Below are 20,311 nucleotides of genomic sequence, written 5' to 3'. Positions count from 1 at the left end.
TTAGTAATTACTTTTCTTGTTTTGCCATGAAACATTTGAAATCTTCCGAGGAAAGAATAATAATAATAATAATAATAATAATAATAATAATAATAATGATCATGATGATGATGATGATGATGATGATGATGATGATGATGATGATGATGATAGTTATTGACAAGCATATTTGCTAAACATCAAGATAAGCTATGTGCGATGCTATAGGATGACAAGTTGCATCCATCGGTTCTGCCTTCAACTAGATTTATTATTTTATTTCTTGCAGATATGCATACCCACATCAGCGCACAAACATTCACCTGCATTATTTCATCCTCCAAAGACAATAATTCTCCAGAAGTCTTTGACCCTGCCTAGGGATGTAAATTGGTTAGTGATTAGTTTCTTGGTATGCCATTTTAGTTCATGTCTCTTCCCTAAATTAGTTAAGTGCCATACCATTGTAATTTATTAAAGAAAATTTTGAGTCGGCCATCAACCCAATGGTCCAAAACAAGCAAAACTTGCTTCTTTAACCCCGCCCCACCTGTATTTCAAAAAGAGCCAAAGAGGTACCACAAACAATCAAGTATATTGGTTCTGGATCTCATTCTCTTTTATTTTAGATCCATAAGCTCTGAGACCCCGCGAAGAATGCCCTGACATTTGTTTGAAACAGGCCTACATGTCCTTTCTCTTGGATATGATCTAGTTCACGGGTCATTCCATATGTGAATGCTTTAGTCACTCCCTACTGAATGTATCATGCTATCTTAATCAACTATTAAAGTGTTCTATCAAGTAGTATATGATATGCCCAACCTGAGTGATATTCTTAGAAAGTCATGATCCGCCAAATAAAGTGCATTTACTAGACACAAAGCAATTGAGGATTGAGCAAAGATGTTGATACAACATTGCTTGATCGAAGATGTATGGGCATGCATGCTTCTGTATCTGTATAATGTACATGAGACGAAAGTGGTGCATCAAATTCTTTTGTTCCAAGGCACGAACTCTTACCATTTCTTTATAGAAAAAAGGTAAATGGTGCTATCAATATGAGTGAAACGGACCCGAATTCCCATTTCAGAGAATTCAAGCCTACGCACCTCGGTGATAGTCCAGGAAGGCTATCACGTGCGAATCCCTATCTCAGATGGTATAAATCCATACCAACACAGAAATATAGAGCGACAACAGAGTACAAATATCATAAGTAATGAGTACATCTCTTCGGCACATGCCAATACAAATCCATCAGGCCGAATCAAGAAAGGTAAAACATTTACTCAACGAAAACATAAGCTATGGCAAACTCCATGTCCAAAGGCGACTCGAGCGAAGAACCATCCCTAGTCTTCCCATCTGTCGTTGTCGAAGCCGTAGTCGGGCTAGGACCCTAAAAAGTCACCGTCTACCCGAGAAGTGGGTAGGCCATGTCAACTCCCAAAAGCAACAAGCTAAGGAAACGAGGGAATAATACTACATGCATGAGTAAAACCTATATATATAGCTATAGTGGTTTATGCAGCAACAACAGCAGCAATTAAGGAAGTAGCAAAGCAACACCATCTCCGAGGTCATCATCTCATCAAGGAAGTCGGCACAAATCACCGAATCCTTTACCTAAGGGTCCAGCACCCAACACACTATGCGATGTGAGAGCTCCCTCCCCTCACATCTCAACGGCAAACGCCGGCCTATCTCAAAAAGGGGAGGTAGAAGATTAAGCAAAGTCTAGTCAGAAGTAGCAGTAGTCAACAGCACTGTCCATAACCAGTGGACGCGAACCATAGCTATAGCTTTATACATTCTGTAGAGGTTGTACAACTGTACCCACACGAATGGAGCCTGAACGGTAGTGATCCATCCAAACCCCACCTAACAGCCCGAGCCCTAGTACGTGGATAGCTCTCTCCTGTTTCCTTGAGTCTGGAACCGTCCTCACCTGCAGGGCACGCCGTGACCAGTGAGGACCTCGAAGCTGTGAAACGTACCCACACCAGGGTGCAGTCTGGTTAGAGCAGGCCATCGCCTCGAACTCCTTACATGATCCTCCAATCTGCCTACAGGCTGAGCACTATCCACCACTAGCCTCGGACTGAACCCTACCCATAACGTAAGTGAGCAGTATGTACGAAAATAGCCGTTTAAACGGCCTAAACGCTAAACAAAGGGTGACCGACTGTTTACCGTTTAGCGTTTATGATAACAATGAGTATGCCACCTGATCCTCAGTAACAAATAAGGTACCCACCACAGGTACGGGGTATAGAGAGAGTCCAAAATACTCTCTCCCAGCAAGGCACTCCTCAGTACCAACCACGACATTACAACTAGGTAAAAACTCCAATAAAGTTAAATTTATAAGATCCAAATAACACCAAACTAGCTACAAACAGCACGGGCTTGATTTTACGAATTTAAGGCAACTGGTTTCATATTTTTCGGAGTTAAAATGAATTAGTTACAAATTTTTAAAGATTAAAGGATTTATTTAATTATTTCAATTATTTTGGAAAACATTTATTAAAGGTGACACGTGTCAGTCCCTGGTTATGCCACATGGCAGCACGAGAGTGTGCCACGTGTCTGCTGACATCAGCGTTGACGGTCAACGGTCAACGTTGACCAACTGGATCCCGCCAGTCAACGGTAGGCCCCACGGGTCAGTGGGCCCTACCAGTGGGCCCAAGCCTCAGACACGTTAGCACCACGTGGCGCGATCTACCCTACGTTGCCCCGCCACATGGCGCCTACGTGGCAACCACATGGCTCACGCCGGCGACGCAGCGCAGCGTGGCGTCGGCGGTGACCACGCCCACGACTTCGCGGTGAGGCGCGACATTGCGGTGTGGCTCGACTTAGCGCGTAGTGAGAGCGAGCGTAGGCGAGCGCGGCATGGTAGGTGCGGGCACGGCGCATGCGCATGCACGCAACGGCTGGGCTAGCGGTTGGCCCCAGCCTCGTGCTCGAAGGTGCGTGGCTGAAAGGACAATGTCGCCTAGAGGGGGTGAATAGGCGAGATGATCAATTTATAAAATTTCAAACCACTTAGCGGCACTGCCTAGGCTAAACCGGTCAGACCGGTCCAGGAAGGGTGACATACAAGTGTTGCTCGAGTCCCTCCATGACTTCTAGCACCAACCAAACTTGGAGAGTGGCTTCTGTAGATGATTTTCAATAGGGAAAAATAGTCCCTGCACACAAGACAAGCACACCCAAGTACATCGAAATGGAAGCACAAGTAAATTGCTAGAAATCAACAAGTGAAGCAAACCAAAATGAGGACACGAGGATTTGTTTATCCGAAGTTCAGATTCACCCCAATGAATCCTACGTCTCTGTTGAGGAGCCTATTGGAATACGAGTCTATTTCAACTCCCTTCCAACAAGCCGGGTCTCTTTCAACTACTTTCCTCGTCTCAAGTAGTTGATCTTTTTCCTTGCGGAGGCAAGATCGCAGCCCTCACAAACTTGCCGTTGCTCACCACACCTTGGGAGCTAGCCGGTGACACCTAGCCGTCTAGGAGGCATACCTCCAAGAGTAACAAATGCTTCAAATACTTTTTCGACACGAACCACAAGTGCTCAAGCTATGGATTGCTCTTTTCAACTCATTAATACTCACACAAGATCACTCTCTCAACCCAACTAAAAGATTTCTCAAGAATCACTCAAGTCTCACAAAGAGAGGTTGGGAAGAGCTGTTCTGGTCACTAGATGGTGTCCAAGTTGTGTGTAACCAGCAACCCACCAAGGAGGGGGCTAAGGGGTATGTATAACCCCACAAACTAGAAACTAGCCGTTGGAGTTGCTCAAACCGGTCAAACCGGTTGCTAGACCAGTCAGATCGGTCTAGTTTGCAAAACTAGCCGTTGCTCTCAGAGTGGTCAGACCAATCTGTCAAATTGGTCAGGCCGGTTTGGCTGAGTTAGTTGTTTGGTCACTGAACCCCAGACCGGTCTACCAAACTAGTTAGACCAGTTTGGCTGAGTTAGCCCCAAAACTCTCAAATACTCACTTACGGTTCACCTACTGGTTGAAATAACCATTATTAGTTGAGATGGGATAGTTAGTTCACTCAAGGGTTTTCTCAAGGCCAATCTCACATAGGTCAACTAGGAGCACTTTTGGTGTTGTCAATTAGCTAATGTTGCATCCCTCTTGATAGTACGGCATACCTATACTCAAGAATAAATATAAATACTCTATCATCCACTTGAGCTTGTAAGTCTTCATCCATGCCTTACTTCGATCAATAGTTATTTGAGGGCTCTCAACATAGCTATCATCTTGAGCACATCCATCTTGAGCTAGTGACTTAAAATTCTCCCTTGTTCATGATAAGATATACTTAAATCCATAAGTCACTCCATTTTACCAATCACACTAGATTGAATGCATTGCATTGCTTCCCTCGGTAAGGTTTAGATATGATACTTCGAAACCCTCGGATACTAGACACTTCACCTTATCAAAACGCACATGGTTCAAGCCGTCACTTGTCCAAAGCTTGCTTAGTCCCTCACTCTAGTATCTCGCTTGATTTCTTCACCTATTCTTACCACTTTGAGTTTATCTTTGCTTTGACATCAACAATGAAATCCCATTTGAAATCCTCTTCAAATGCTTGTTCTTGATTGATAAAGAATATCTCATGAATTGCAAGCTTCCAATAACAAGACCAATATGTAGCACATAAGCTCATGTCTTTTTATCATACACACATGAAGTCTTGCAACATCCATTTGTGAATATCACTCTTCTTTTCTTAATGATCCCTTTACTTGTTAATCAAGCTATCATATGATTTGGAGATTTATAGATCAACCATCAAGTATATCCCCAAGTTTAACTTCACCCTTGCTTGTCATTGATCATACAATTTCATCACGGGATCACACACTTGCTTGCTTTTCTTTCTTGTGAGCCATATAATACACATTTAACTTAAGAGATAATATCATATCATAAATATGAGAATAAAACGCTGCTCACAATCTTAAACAAACAAGTTAGTCCTTTCATCCGTTTGTCATTCAATTCACCAAAACCCACTTAGGGGCCTAGATGCATTTTCAGTGGCGTGGTGTGGCAGCTACGCGTGTGCGCGGGTATAGGGCAGTCCCTGGTCGTGGCACTGCCGTGACGGCACGTGGGGTTCTGGTGTCCCAAGCCCCCAGCGGCCGATGGCGAGGGCGAGCGGCGGTGGCTCGAAGGCCGGACAAGGGTGCCAAAAAGGACAAGAGAGGGAGGCGGTTGAGCTCATGGAGGGCGAAGATGAAGAAGAACGGCGTCGGCAGCGGACGGCGACGGCGCTCCCGCTGTCAGCGGTGGACGGCGGCTCTAGCTTCCCTCGGGCATCCTCCTCTTTCTTCCCTTCTTCTCTTCCTCCTCTCTTCCTTTCTCTCTTTCTCCCTTCTCCTCCTTCCCCCTTTTTCCCTTCCTTCCTTTCCCTCTCCTCTCTCGAGTGGCAGCGATGGGGAGGAGCCCCGGTGGCTAGCATGGCGAGGAAGGGCTTCGGGCGGCACTATTTATAGCGGCGAGGTGCGGGTTAGGGTTTCGAAGGGGTACGGCGGCGTGCTAGGGTTTGCGGGGCGGCGGCGTGGACAGCCGGGATGCAGCGGCGCGCGGCGCGGGTGGCGTGGCGCGCATCTGAAGCTGCCAGTGCAAAAGCTAAAGACGCGGGCAAGGTCGCGGGTGCGGGAGCTCACGGTCGTCCCATCTAGCGCGCACGCGCGACGCTCGTGAGGGGTACGGCCGGAGGAAGAAGAAAGAGGAACAGGGGTTCCTGACGGGCGGGTCTGGCGTGGCAGCGAGAGAGAAAGAGAGGGAGAGTGGGGCGTGAGCGGCGTGCGGGCTGGGCTAGCGACGCGGCCTGCTGGGCTGGCTGGTCGGGTCGCTGGGCTACGCGTGTGAGGTGGCAAAGCAGGCCAGGCCAGCTAGGCCGGGGCGAGAGCGGGTGAGGGCGAAGGTCTGCGGCTGGCCTGGTAGTTAGATAGGTTAGGTAGGTTTTGTTTTTATTTAGATTTAGGTTTAGATTTATATTTAGTTTGAATTTTGAATTAGATTCAAAATTCAAACACACACTCAAACATGAGATTCAAATAGAAATCCAAAAAGATCCAAATCAAACCACACAAGTTTTGAAATGGAATTTTGGATGAGAAGAGAATTTGACCATCATCTATAAACAAGCACACAATTCAAACAAAAAGTTTAAATTTTTAGAAATTTCACTCAAATAAATATTACAAATTTTTGGAATATTACAATGAGAGAGGCCCTGATTGCAATTAAATCTAGAAAGAAAAGGTAATAATTAATACATTGCCTTTAGAGATCTGATTATTTGAAAATGAATGATAATATAACAATTCCGGGGCTCATAACCTGTGAGAAATCAACAGGAAAGGGCTGGGTGTTACAGTAATAGGAAGTTAAGAGCCACTGAGGCTACATAGTCAAATACTTGTTCAGTAATATAGATCAGTAAGACAAAAACACTACCACGTGAAATATTTCATTTGTAAGTTATGACTCATGAAACGAATCCCTCTATACTTGTAGCTGAGTTCAGCTAGGGCTACACTCTGAACACCTTAAAAATCAGCAATATGTACTAGTTAGATAGTATTTAATACATTCATTGTTTGTCATACCCACCATTGGGTATGAACCAACAAAACCTGACCAATGCAAAGGTGCAAAAGATCAATATAAAATTAGGGCATGATTGGATTGCCTATCTAGAGCTATCCAGCTAATTTTAGCTCGATCCAGCAAATTTCCAACTAGCCAGCTAACAACTATTCAGCGAGCTGCCTCCTCCCAGCTAATCTTAGCTAACGATTATCTCTAATTGATCCAAATAGGACCTTAGACGTCCACCCCTTGGAACTCGCAAGTTTATATTGAATGGTATCGATGGATTAGCTATTATTCATTGAACTTGTGTTCATCACATACAAGAGATACTCTCGAAGTCATGAACATTCGTTGCGAAACTAAGAGTCTGTTTGTTTCAGCTAGCAAAAATTCTAGAAAGCGAACTGTAGATCTTGGATTGTGGAAAGCTAGATTTTTTAAAAGTGAAAGTTGAAAAGCCACTAAGCCAGTAATTATTTCGCAACATGATTGTGGATTGTGGCATCTTCCTTTCTTTCTCACTTACATATGATCATATTATCTTCTTCCTCCCATCTCCCTTTATTTCTTCCTACATTCACGTAAGTTGGCTATGGCTAGGCATCCATTGTCCCTTCTCTCCTTACGGTCTTAGCCCAATACACGTGCAAAAATAGATTATCCATGTTCTTTTATTTATTCCCCTTTATTTCTCCTCCTTTCAGTTGCACGTACGAGGAGTCCGACTTAGATGTGAGTGCTCTCGTCAACAATGGCGCGGTCTAAGTGCTTGATAAAGTGAAGTTACATGTGTTGTTGTGCACAATCTGGGAAGTGGATTGCTAATTGTGAGAATCTAAGAATATATCGTACTGCAAAACTTCAAGAGTCACAATCTATTACGATTCGAAATACCGTAACATTTCATCATAAATTTACAAATATTGGTCTTTCGGGACAAACGATATAGTTTTTGGGTTACGAATACCTGTTATTGCAAGCTGCTCAGATTAGCCAGCCCAGAGAAGAGAAACTGTGAAGTTCCCATCCTAGAAAGTACATTTACCAGTGATTTTCATATCGGCACCACAAAACCGGAATTCGCCAACGTGTCACCAGGAAGGCAGGAAACCACAGAGCGCGCCAAGTTGGCAACCGCCAGAGGTCAAGGACGTGCCGGACTGCGCCGAGGCGGCAGAACTTGCCTCGCAGTCGAAGGATCCGGAAGGGAAAAGCCAGAGCGAATCACAGCACGGCTTCCCCGCTTCCCGTGCCGCGAATGGGCTTCCGCTTCGCCCGCCTCGCCGCCCGCGCCGCGGCCTCCCGCCGGGGCCCGCCCCCCGCCGCTTCCTCCGCCCACCTCGCGCTCGCCTCGACGGCGGCGGAGCCACGCTGCTGGCCCCACTGGCTCGTCCCCGCCCGCGGCCACGTGGGCCACTCGCACCACCACGGCGGAGAGGGCGGGGGCGAGGCCTCCGAGCGGATCTTCCGGCTGGGCCTCGCCGCCGAGGTCGCCCTCACCGCGGGGAAGGCCGTCACGGGATACCTCTCCGGCAGCACCGCCATCGTGGCCGACGCCGCCCACTCCCTCTCCGACATCGTACGTGTGTGAAAATGGTTGTCCGCAATGCTGCTTGATTTGTGCGGTGGCGCTAATCGTGCGGGGTTTTGGGGGTGCGCAGGTGCTTAGCGGGGTGGCTCTACTGTCGTACAGGGCGGCCAAGGCTCCCAAGGACAAGGAGCATCCCTATGGTCAGTCTCGATCTCTCCCTGTTCCATTCCTCGATCCTCATACATATGCAGTCTCGATCTGGCTATATCAGGGTGGCAGTATTGATTAAGCTAAATGACACGGATTGTCGTGAGAAGCATTGCTTCGTATATAAACGAGGTCTCACGATCCATTGCTGACTGACAAGATTGTTGAACCATGGCATTTGGGCATTACCTCTTTGATTTCAATAGGGGCTCGGTTTTACATTGATTTCACATGAAGGTTCTGCTTCCTGTTTGTGCGTGTTAGGCTGTTAGCGTGTGCATTGCAATACATGTTCATGTCTATATGCTACCTACCATATGCTAGAAATATACGAAAGTGCAATCATGTACTAGTTCACATGTTTGGACTACCTTTCCGAAAGGTGCAGTGGTGCAGTGCAACTGGTTATCATAACCATCCTTAAGGCTTAGCAACATATCATGGGACTAAATCCTGGAAACTATGAAATAAAATCTTGTAACCTGTGCTTAGTGTGACTCCTGGTAGCTACATGATACTTGGGCAAGCTATTAGAATGTGCTGCCACTGTAATTGAAAACTAAACAAGCCAATATCCAAGGTTGATTATGTTGCTGTGTCTTATACTTCTAACCTCACATCCATAAGATGTTGAAAGTTGTATTTCTTACTTACCTTTTGTCTTAGGACATGGAAAGTTCGAGAGTTTAGGAGCTCTTGGGATTTCAAGTATGTTGTTGGTTACTTCAGGTGGGATTGCCTGGCATGCTTTTGAAGTTCTTCAGGTCTATTACTTCTCATTGACAAAATTTGTTAGAGTTGAATTGTATTTTTGTTCATGATGTGGCATAAGCTATGCGCTCTAAATGGTCCTGTAAAGCTTATTGCTTCATTAAAATTGTGAATGTAGACAAGACTCGGTTTTGATTCTTCAATAAGAAATCTTGTACACTCTGAAAATTAAAAAGAATGATATGGCATTTCTTACATAATCTGAGCCTTTTTGTACATGTCAGTCAATACTTCATACAATGACGTCTTAGTTTTCGGAGATTGAAAGGCCTTTCATTCAGTTTACCATGATACATCATTTTCTATTGGACTAATCCAGGCTTTGTATGTTCAACTAATACAATAATACTGTATCTATATAAATATTGTTTGTTTGGCTCAGTTTCTTGTTTTTGACAGTGATGAATTTATGTTATTAGTACATGATTATGTGTGTAATTCATGTGTTATGTATGTTTATTCAGGGTGTAATGTCCTCTTCTCCTGATATTATTGGCAACACGTTGCATGCCCATCACGACCATGGCAACGGTGGGCATCATCATGGAATAGATCTGGAACACCCAGTGCTTGCATTGAGCGTGACAACTTTGGCAATAGCTGTCAAAGAAGGGTAAGTGGGAGCTTTGCTTAACATAATAGTTTTATTGATCTTGTTTCTTTATCAAATTCCATGTTGCAGTCAGAATTGTCGTAACTAACTTCCTCGCATACAAAATAATTATATTATAAGAATTGAGGAATTGTTAGATTATCATATGGTTTTGTTTTTTTAGTTGTATTGGAAACGTCATGTAGCATATTTCCTGTAGTTTCTGATAAGAAGCATTGTTAACTTCATTAGTTCATTGATAGCAGATGTGTAACTTGAAACTTTTTGTATGTGTGAATACATAGCATCTTAAAGGGAACAGGTATTTTTACTCTCAGCAGCGTTTTCTTTTGATCATTCTAGCTGCATTAATTTATTTGTATGGTTAATTATCATGTGATATCTTGCATAATAAGATCCTCAAGTGGGAATGTGTGTTTGACTTCATTGGAATTACAGGCTCTATTGGATCGCAAAAAGAGCTGGGGACAAGGAAGGGAGTGGGCTGATGAAAGCTAATGCATGGCACCATCGTGCAGATGCTATTTCATCTGTTGTTGCCCTAGTTGGGGTAGGTAAGAGCTTCAACAAATTCTTGTCCTTCCATTTTACAAGAAGGCAAGTTAGAGTCATGCTTCTAGAATATAAATGGTAGGCTCTCTGTTGTCATGAGTCTTAAGCAAAAAAATGGTGTCTGTGTATGGTGCAATCATTGAAATAAGCTGTTCCTATATTTTAATTACATTTTTCAGGTGCACTGTTGTGTTAGTGCATTCTTTTTGTTAGTAGTTACGACAAAGTTTGTTCTGTGAATTTCACTTCAGCACAATATGGGCTTATTACTTTCTTCTGCTGGTGAGAAACTGAAGGGAGAAAGATGTCTATTTTTATTTCTACTAAGCTTTATCATTTTCTGTTGAACTTCTACAGGTGGCTCTATTCTTGGATTGCCTCTTCTTGATCCACTAGCTGGACTTATTGTCTCAGGCATGATTCTTAAAGCTGGTATTCAGACTGGATATGAGAGGTAACTGTATTGCTATGATGTCAAACTGGATCTTTGTTCAATTTAAGCGAATTATAATGAGACTGTAGTCCCCAGTCAAACATGATATTATTCTCTTGTCATGGAATCACTTCCTTATTGTGAAAATCTGCCTGCTTCCTAATCAGGGCACTTTTCAGATGTTTCACTGCAATTCGTACTCAAGAAGAGTTGTTTATACTACATCTGTTTTGCATTTATAAGTGCGATATCTTTTGTACCTCCATGAAATATCAGTACCAAGGTTTAGATTTCTGATGTACTATGGCAGGAAACATTTATGAATTTGAAGATGCAACATGCTCATCTGTCTGCAATGCGAGGATCATTGCTGTCCTAGTGTCCTGTCTCATTCAGCTGATATCATTTTTGTCACATTTAATCAACTAAGCATATTTTTTAAAAATTTAAACAGATTATATCCATTTATAGTTTAGTATACATGATGTTCCACCTTTATAGTTTGCATGCTGTTGCTTGATGGTGATGATTCTGCTGATTTCACTTGCAGTGTACTGGAATTAGTTGACGCTGCTGTTGATCCTTCACTCCTACAACCAATCAGGGAAACTATTTTGAAGGTTGATGGCGTGAAGGTAGTGTCAGTTACTCCCTGAAATTCAATTTTTTAGTCAGTTTTGTATCTTTTGAACCTGCAGTGCCATGATTATCGAAGTTTTTGACATATTTCTAGGGATGCCATCGGTTGAGGGGAAGAAAAGCTGGGACCTCATTATATCTCGATGTGCATATTGAGGTATGCAGCAATGTGGTTTAATTTGTTGGCTTGTTGCTGTAGAACCATGGTGGTTTGCGAGGGAATCACAATAGAAGTAGACAACTTTCTCAGTCTTATATAAATTCTTATATTTTACTTAATTGTAGGTATATCCTTTCTTGAGTGTCAGTGCAGCACATGATATCGGGGAAACTGTCCGCCATCTGATTCAAAAGGAGCACAATCAAGTTGCTGAAGTTTTCATACACATAGGTAGTCTACAGCAACTAAACCTGCTCTCTACACTGCTTCTACCATCCTTTCATTGCATGCATCATAGTCAGCATCTTCTACAATTTTTGAATTATTTAGAAATTTATGTGTTAACAATTATGTATTTGACTGGAAGTCTGGAATTGATTTCAGTGCATTTTAATGAACTGTAGGGAAGCTAGCGGCTAGCGCTGTGCCATATTCCCTGATCTTGTTATCTAATTATCTAATATCCCTTGCTGTTATTGTACAGCTGCATTAAATCTGCAGCTGGAATGCTTCTAAAGTGCATGAATTGCAGATCCCTCATACTCGATGGGCCCCAACATGAACCTGAACAGGACTCTAAACAACTTCAATCTAAGAAATTCAGAAGCTATTCCACGGCAACAGAGTGCTGAAGCAATCGTGTCTGATATTATTTCCTCACATTTTTCAGAGGTAAGCCAACGAGTTCTAGATAATCTTGACTGTTTTCAACTCCAGTATTAGGGATTAATTGCTGTGGAAGTTAATAGGGATGTAGAGCGTGGAACTTGTTCTTTTGACTTGTGTGAGATTCTGGATTCTGCAAATTGATTTGTCAATAGAATCTAGGTGCACAAGAATATTACATGGAATCTATATAAGGGGAATTGCTATCAGCAATTAGTAATGTGTGCTGAACCAATCTCTTAATCCAAGCAGGCCCTTCAGAGTTTATTTTAGCCCCCAGGATGGGAATTCATGTGTACAACTACAACTCAAACCATTATTTGATGCAGAAAATGTCGCTCGAACATCTAATGCTGCATTACGTGCAAGGGAGAGTGTTGCTCCAGGTCCAAGTTTCGATGTCTCCAGAAATTTTGATTTGGTAATTGACCCTTCTCATCCAAATACAAGCTGCAACTTTTAGGTTTTAACCTGGTCTGTGCCTCCACTTTGGAAGGGATGCAATGGAAATCGCAAAGCAAGCTGAAGAGGAGATAATGAGAGCTGATGCCAGCATAAGCCAAGTGAGTCTGCAGCTAAGATTGGGCCAACATATCAAGCAACTTCAGCTTGCATCAAGCAAGAACATCGCTAGCGACCTACATGGTGGAGCACAGTAACGTGCCAGTCAGCTAGGGTTATCTTTTTGCTAATTTTTCTAACATACAGTCATACATGAGCTTCATTTTACTACTGAGGCAGTATAGGCTAGGACGGCCTGTGTACATTGTAATCATATAGACAGTGTTGAGAGATCCGGTGAATTTGTAATAATGCACAGAAGCAGCCTTGATCAACAGAGATGGCTACTGGGAAATATTTGTTGTTGGCTGTGTGCCACCACCTGCATTGTAAATAAACCGCATGATACAATACAAGTGTTTTACCTTCAAAAAAAAAAACAATACAAGTGCCTCGCTCATTGAGGTGTGATTTCCTTGGCTACTCGCGCCAAATGGAAAACAAATAAGTCTTGTCTTGTGAGTATCTGGAGCTTTTTCTTTCATTCAGCGTCTCGGGTGTCTCGGTGAACATAAGAAATGTCAGTTCAGGGTCTTGAAGATGGGCAGTTTGTAATGCTAAATTGGTAAGAACCAATTGGCCTAATGACGCAAAGCGCTTACACTTGATCTTGATGAAGTTGCAGGTTAGTGGCTACAGATGAATGTGGTGAACCCTACTCATCGGTCCACCTCACCATAGCTCCCAAGTCAATCTGGTAGCTCGGACAGTATAAAATCATCAGCCTCTGATCCCCAAGGGCCGAGGGCTGTGCCTACTCTCAGCCATGAGTTCCTGGCTCCACCCCTGCTCTCAGCATCGATATGCAAAGAAAACAAAGGCTTAAGGACGAATCATGATATGCGTTGTCTAACCATGCAACTACAAAACCTCTACTCTCTACGCTCAAGGCATAGTACTCTAGTAGCTAGAGGCTCTCTCTATCTCTTTCCCTTCAGGAGAAATTTGAAGGGATCGTGGAACGAGCCCTGCCAGACAATGCACGACCATTTTCTTATGCATGCAACGACCTGTCTTGTACTGGTATTACTTATGAAGCCGCCGAAGCACTCGTCCTGCAAAAAGAAAGAAGTTCACAGATGAATGCGCCCAACAGAACGTCGATAGACAGATGTACCAAAAGATTAATCCCGGTAAAGCGCATAACCGAATTCGCCAATTTGGCATCTCCCCCTCCGTCTCTCCAGTACAAGTTGGACAGTTGGTTTTGCAAGCCTTGACGGGCACCACGACTCTATCAACGAAACAAAAAACTATGGGTCTCAGCACGAAAGGTGACCAATGCACTCTTCTTCAGGGCCCCTCCTGCATGGTAAACATCAGACGATGGTATGGTGCACCAGCAGCCAGCAACTGAAGACAGCTTTACTTGAAGTCCTTGTCTGGTTGCTCGAACATCATTGCTTCCACATGGCAATGAACGCGCACGAATCAGCTCACGGATGCGCTTCCGCATCCACACTGGACTCTGTGTCACCACCGGAAGCTGTAGGGACTGGATCTTTGGTGGCTTTGCGAGCTCGCTGAGAAGGCCGGCTCCTTGCCATGTTCTTTGGGTCACCCTTCCGCTTCCCGCTTCCAAGTAGTCCAAAAGCAACAGCTTCTAAAGCTCTCGCGGTGGGAGGCCTGTTTCTGGTTCCGTGCCTCCGGGGATTTGCCTCCAAAGCAGGCTCAGGTTGCTGGGCAACAGGTCCTCCAGTTGCCTCAGAAAGATCACGAGTCATGTTGCTGTTTGAAATGGAGGGAGCTTCATCAGCCTTCATGCCACTCTGATCTTCTGATGATGTGGTGCCAATACTTACGCTTTCCTTATCAACATGTGGTGTCTCCAGCTTATTCAAGTTAATTGGACCACTAACATGAGCTCTTTCTTTGGCATACTTTGTCTCATCAGCGGTGATCTTTGAGTGAATTTCAGCGACTGGGTCAGCCTTATGCTCAAATGACCTGTCCTCAATTAAGTTCTCCGTAACCATTCTCTCATTTTGCCCATCACTGGTAACAGAATTCGATACATCTGTTTTCTGCTTAGATGGCTTCTCCTTTGTAGAACAGCGTGCGATTGTTTTGGTCTGGAAAGCGTCACCAGCATCAACAGCAGCTGGTTTTGAAGTTGATAGTGGCTTGCTTTTCTCTTTCTCCAAACCACCACCTTTCGAGAATGAAAAGCTGCGCCGGCTGCTCTGTTCATTACTACAGGTACTTAATCTTCTCCGCTTTGACACTGGAGACAAATACTTGCGCTTTTCAGGTTTTGATTTGATGCCATAGATGCCTGTCAAATCAATTTTATCGCCACTGCCATTAGAAGAATGTCCATTAGCAGTCACCATGTTTCGCAATGAACCCACTGAAACCATTTCAATTTCCTTGACCTCAGTTGTAACTCGTCCATGATCTTCCTGGTCATCTGATAATCTATCACTGGCATCTTCCTCCTCGGAGGAACTGTAGCTCACCATATTAGATGCATGGTGTGAAAGGACAAAACTAATATTTGCATCTGCAGGTAAGTTCCTCAGCTCCCGCACATTGAAGGGTTCTTCCCCTTCGACTAAGCTAGTATCAATTATTGTGAACTTAGGAAGCTCCTGATATCCATCTAAAGGACTATCTTGGTTCAGTTTCATATCTGTGATACTGCCATTTTTCTCAGCAGTTAAACCATGGCCTACCCCATCAGCCTCCAACTCAAGAAGAACAGGATCTGCTGCCACCTTTTTCAGTACATCACTCACAGAATCAAAATAATGAGTGCCTTTAGTGAGTTTACTCCTCGAGAACTTCTTTATACCCGGCACGAGAAATACAAGGCAATTTTTAGTTGTGCTGACATCCTTTGGCTGCTCTGAGTGCCAGCCTTTTGCAAGCAAACGGGGCCAAACAGCTTCCCAGAAAATATCATTCGATCTTGTCTTACTTCTTCTGAAATCACCAGTTAAGAACTTAATTATATCTTCTGAAGCGAGTGACGAACAATCTTTGCCTGTCGGCAAATCACTATGAACAGAGAGAGCTTGATTGGGTTTAGATTGGTCCATAACAAATCCAGTCAAATCATGCTTCCCTTTACCAACCCCGACCGCCTCCACAAAAACTTCTGTCCCAACAATGGATTTCAGAGCGAAGACAAATTCCTTCAAAGATGTTTGACTGTCACTGAAAGATTTGAAAACCTGCACCATGTGGGAGCAATAGAAATCAAATGACAATGCATAATAGCGGAATGTCGACAAATATCTGAAGCATGAAGGTTAGTGATAATTCTGAGGAATTAAACTAGGAAAATAAATTGTGCTTGGGTAGTATAAAGTTGTAACTTTTAATTGAAAAAAGACAGTTGTATGCTTATCCTGGACTTTCACAAAAATGAGAGCGAAACAGAGGAATTACAATGGTCAAATACACGCCTGCAATGGCTTCATCTTTCACCGTCTGTTGTTATAGTCATAAGCATGTAAGTCCTTGGAAGTATAGTGAAGATATGAAGGCATTAAAATTTGCTATTGAGGACTAGACCAATCAAATATGCTTGGAAAACCTTCCGTATATTGATCACTATGAGATTAAGGGTGACTCTTGATTCTCAGCTCCGCTCGCCTCATCAGGCAAGGAGAGGTAAAGAAAGGGAGGAACCAGAAATCGAAAAATATAAAATGGTGCAAATCAAATGTGAAAGTGTTACTGGGAGAAATGGAAAATGCAAATATTTGCATTTTATAGAACAACAGGAATATTTAGGGTGTCATATACAACAAGAAAAACTACAGAGAAAAAAAAATTGATACCGAAGGTCAGACTGACAAGATCGAGAGAATATTTTTAATCTTGAAATATCATGAGATAATTTCATATTCAACCATTTTACTGTCAAATTAATCAGTGAACAACAAAGAAAGGACAAAAGAATCAAACTTTTTTTACCCATACCAATGCAACATACCTCAATCAATGAATTGTGATCTTCTTTAGGGATTTTAGATTTCAGACGTGATATTAGCTCCTGCTGTCGCCATCCTTGAAAAATGCGTTCTCCAAGAATGCATTTTCTAGTTTTTGCCTTTCTACAGTCCGACCATCTTTTATACGCATCCCTTTTGTAGAACTTCCCATAGTAAAATGAAAGCACATCGCCAAGGGTCTTAGTACCCAGAAACCTGCTCAGCAGGTTGAGATTTTTGCCAAAAATGTAGAGCCCAAGAAGAAACAGCTCTGCCTCAAGATCAGTCCAAAGGGCAATGGGTGAATAAGGCAGCGGGTTTAATTGTTCGGTTCCTATCTGCTTCATCGTTGGATAATTGGTGACGCTCAAGCCTTCTTGAGTGGGGCAAGGAGCCATTTGATCATCATGAGCTTGATTAGCGTCACATTCAGTTTGAACTGCAGGCACCACTATATGTTGATCCTGGAATGTTGGATCACATTTGCTTGTGTTATTGTTGATTGGACAAGCTGAGGTCACCTGACTTTGCACATCTCCGCTGCTGCTGCCTCTTGTTGTGGATTCTGGAAAATTTTGCATTGGTAATTCCTCTTCCTTCTTATTGACTTCGCTTGGTGATGCCCACATAATTGGTAGAGCTAACCCAACCACAATAGGGTAACCATAGCCATGTAATGTGGAGCCGTTGAGTGAACCAGCCATGAGCTCGTGGCGCTCATCCTCTGTAAGCAGATTGGGGATTTCTGCCTGGTGCGCACTTCCGATGCATGGAGGTACTGGAGAGTCATCATATATCACATCCGAAGCAAGGGAAGCTTCTGAAGAAGGTTGGTGGTCGCCAGTGTCTTCAAGATTGGGGGACTCCGACTCCATCTATCATGATTGGAACCAAAAAAAAAAAAGCAATTGTGAAGAGTCATTAAAACAATACAAGAACATGTGTATCATCAGTATAATAACGAAGTTGGTCATGTATTTCGGATAAACCAGAAGCGTGCACATGAGAAATTTCTTCCTTTTTACAGAATTCTTATTAGCTTACATGCATCCCTATGGTGCATAATCACTGTAGAATTGAAATGTGTTATACGCAACAAGAAAGTAACCGATAGTGATAGGTTACTTACCTTTTTGCAGTGACAATGAGCAGACGAAGTAGAGATATAACAGTACCAGCATCACAACATGGGATGACTGATGCAACTCTGCCTAACTAATCCTATTCAAGCATCTGTGATGACTAGAACCTCCCAGAATATCTCGAATACAAGATTAAGAGGGGGGATGTTAATGTTTTGAGGCTAGGAAATTGACTTTCTTGTCTAAAACGAATTAGTTGAAACCTTGCTGTGGCACAAACAGCACAATGCTATAAGATTTCCAGCCATGCAAGAGATGCTAGTAAAGGAACAAATACCACGGTAACTAGCATCATCGAAACGATCAGGTTCCTACAGAAAAATTGCATCACACACAAATACAGGCAACACTTGCACTTGCAGGCAGGAAATGAAGTCAATGCCTATCATGTATAAGCTTCATCAAAGAGGGGCCATCGGTGGACATAACTCGCGAGCATAAAATGCCTCGCGAAAGAACAAATAACTTGTCTTGATGGATTGAATCCACTCACAATCAGTGCAAACTATTTACCAGCATCAAGCACTGCACCATCATAACCAGAACCTATCAACCAACACGCTGCCCAACTCTCGCTGGCCATGTCTCCACAAGACTACATGACACCATACAGGCACAAACAGAGCCACCAGACCAAGCAAGTCAAGTAATTCCGCAGGCTCCGACCTCCGAGCCACAAATTGCATCCTGCGAATCTATCTCAGGTCAGGCACCACCCAATCCAACCCGCGACCACGCATCCCGTAGGCACCGTGGAAAAAAAGCAACCGACGACCAAACCCCGAACGGAGCAGGCAAGCAAAGGCTCGTGGCCGCGCCGACCAAATCCACGCCCGAGCCAGCAGCCAAGAACGCCCGCCCACGGGTACGAAGCACGGATACGAGCCTATCGAAACACCCCGGGGGCGCGTGATCACGGACGAAATCCCCATAGCCGGACCCAGGAGCACGTCCTCCGCAACCACCCCATCGCAAACAAGGAACCGCGCGACGCGCCACCAAACGAGAGCAGCGCGGTCCCCCCGAGCGAGAGCACGAACGAATGCGAGATTAGAGGGAGCAGGGCAGCCGGACAAACCTTCGGCTCCATGCAGACCGAGACGGTGGCGCCTCCCCCAGGCTCCGGCCACGCGGAGCCCTCCGGCCTCTTGGACGAGAAACGGACGCGCCCCCGGCCGGGAGCTAGAGAATCTAAACCAGACGGGAAGAGCGGCGAGATTCAGAGACGGTTTGCGGCAGGGAGGAACACGAAGCAGCGCGCGGCGGTGGAGGGTGAGGGGAGAGTACGGCGAGGGCGAGACCCGGCCGCAGGGCGGTGGTGGGTTGGAGTGTAGAGAGGGAGAGAGGAGGCGGAGACGGAGGTGGAGAGAGAGGGGGGGCTCGGGCTTTAAAGACAAGAGAAGAGAAGAAGAGAGAACGGGGTGACACCGGGGAGAGCGAGACAGAGAAATTGGTGGTGTGGTCTCACGGTAGACCGGCAGAAAAATGGGCCGGGCCGGTGTTGGGCCGGTAGGCACAAGGAACGTGCTCTTCTCAACAGAAACGGAAATGGAGAAATGCTAACGTCCTCTCGTTGGTCACACAATATTTTAATCCGAGCCCGATCCAACGCATGATCAGATCGGGTCGGGTCGGGTCAAATCCAACTTCTTCTCCGTATTTTTGGTTGGGTTTAGCATGTGCCATTTTTACAATTTTTAGTCTAATCCCAACCAGCACATTGATCGGTGTGTGATAGATCCTCTCATATCCGTAAGGAATGAGAAAGATAGGCTCCTACTAGCATGAAGGTTAAGCTCGTTAGACTTTTGAATCAATTATTCTAATCATTTCAAAGTTTGGGACCCATAAGCTGCACTTGTCGGTGCTCACCATCGATTATTTTAAGATAAAAGGAAGAAGATTCAATACTATTTTAGATCCTCGAGCTGATTATGTTGATCGACACAAGGCTCGGGGGCTAAGCATGTATGCTTTACCTTCAGTGAGCATATCCAAGATACTGATGAGTTCTCTACGATCTCTCAGCAACCAGAAACTAAAGATGATAACTGAGGAGATAAATTCATTGTACTTGATCGTAAAGAAATCCAATCAGGGCTAGTCGTTGTTCAGCAATGAAGCAATGAAGCGCTGAGAAAATGTAAAGAAAAGGGATCTTAATCTTGCAACTGAATCACAAGAAATACAGTCAGCACTTCAAGGCTGGTCGTTGTTCGGCAATGAAGCGATGAGAAAATGTAAAGAAAAAAGATCTTAATCTTGCAACTGTATCACGAACGAAGGAAACAACTTACAATTGACTGAAGACACCATTCCGATCAATAAAAAAACAAAAGAAAAGAAACGCACGAGGAATTAAACTCCTGGCGGAGGAGTTCTTGGCTTCTTGCTTCTTGGTGCTTTACCCACCGATTAGCATGAATTCCACGAGTGGGGGGCGCCCTTGACCTTGCCGG

General features: G+C 44.1%; 2 protein-coding genes across 2 annotated transcripts; one reads left to right on the top strand and one right to left on the bottom strand.

Annotated features, from left to right (window-relative positions):
• Positions 1-7,812: 7,812 nt before the first annotated feature.
• On the top strand, positions 7,813-13,167 carry LOC101768530 (metal tolerance protein 2). The gene is made up of 12 exons (XM_004984345.3): positions 7,813-8,215; positions 8,298-8,367; positions 9,041-9,138; positions 9,610-9,758; positions 10,197-10,312; positions 10,668-10,764; positions 11,294-11,378; positions 11,477-11,539; positions 11,668-11,773; positions 12,075-12,214; positions 12,538-12,629; positions 12,705-13,167. The coding sequence occupies exons 1-12, from the start codon at positions 7,895-7,897 to the stop codon at positions 12,865-12,867; spliced, it is 1,500 nt and encodes a 499-aa protein (XP_004984402.1). The 5' UTR covers positions 7,813-7,894; the 3' UTR covers positions 12,868-13,167.
• Positions 13,168-13,481: 314 nt separating this feature from the next.
• Positions 13,482-19,242, bottom strand: LOC101768126. Its single transcript, XM_004984344.3, has 3 exons — positions 18,931-19,242; positions 16,713-17,585; positions 13,482-15,945 (listed from the first exon to the last, which is right to left on the bottom strand). Exons 1-3 carry the CDS (start codon positions 18,940-18,942, stop codon positions 14,206-14,208), a joined length of 2,625 nt encoding a protein of 874 aa, XP_004984401.1. The 5' UTR covers positions 18,943-19,242; the 3' UTR covers positions 13,482-14,205.
• Between the last annotated feature and the right edge of the window lie 1,069 nt (positions 19,243-20,311).

This window comes from Setaria italica, chromosome IX, assembly GCF_000263155.2.
Source record: "Setaria italica strain Yugu1 chromosome IX, Setaria_italica_v2.0, whole genome shotgun sequence".
Lineage (NCBI taxonomy): Eukaryota > Viridiplantae > Streptophyta > Magnoliopsida > Poales > Poaceae > Setaria > Setaria italica.
The sequence above is the reverse complement of the archived record's forward strand: the minus strand, read 5'-3'. Positions and strand labels throughout refer to the sequence as shown.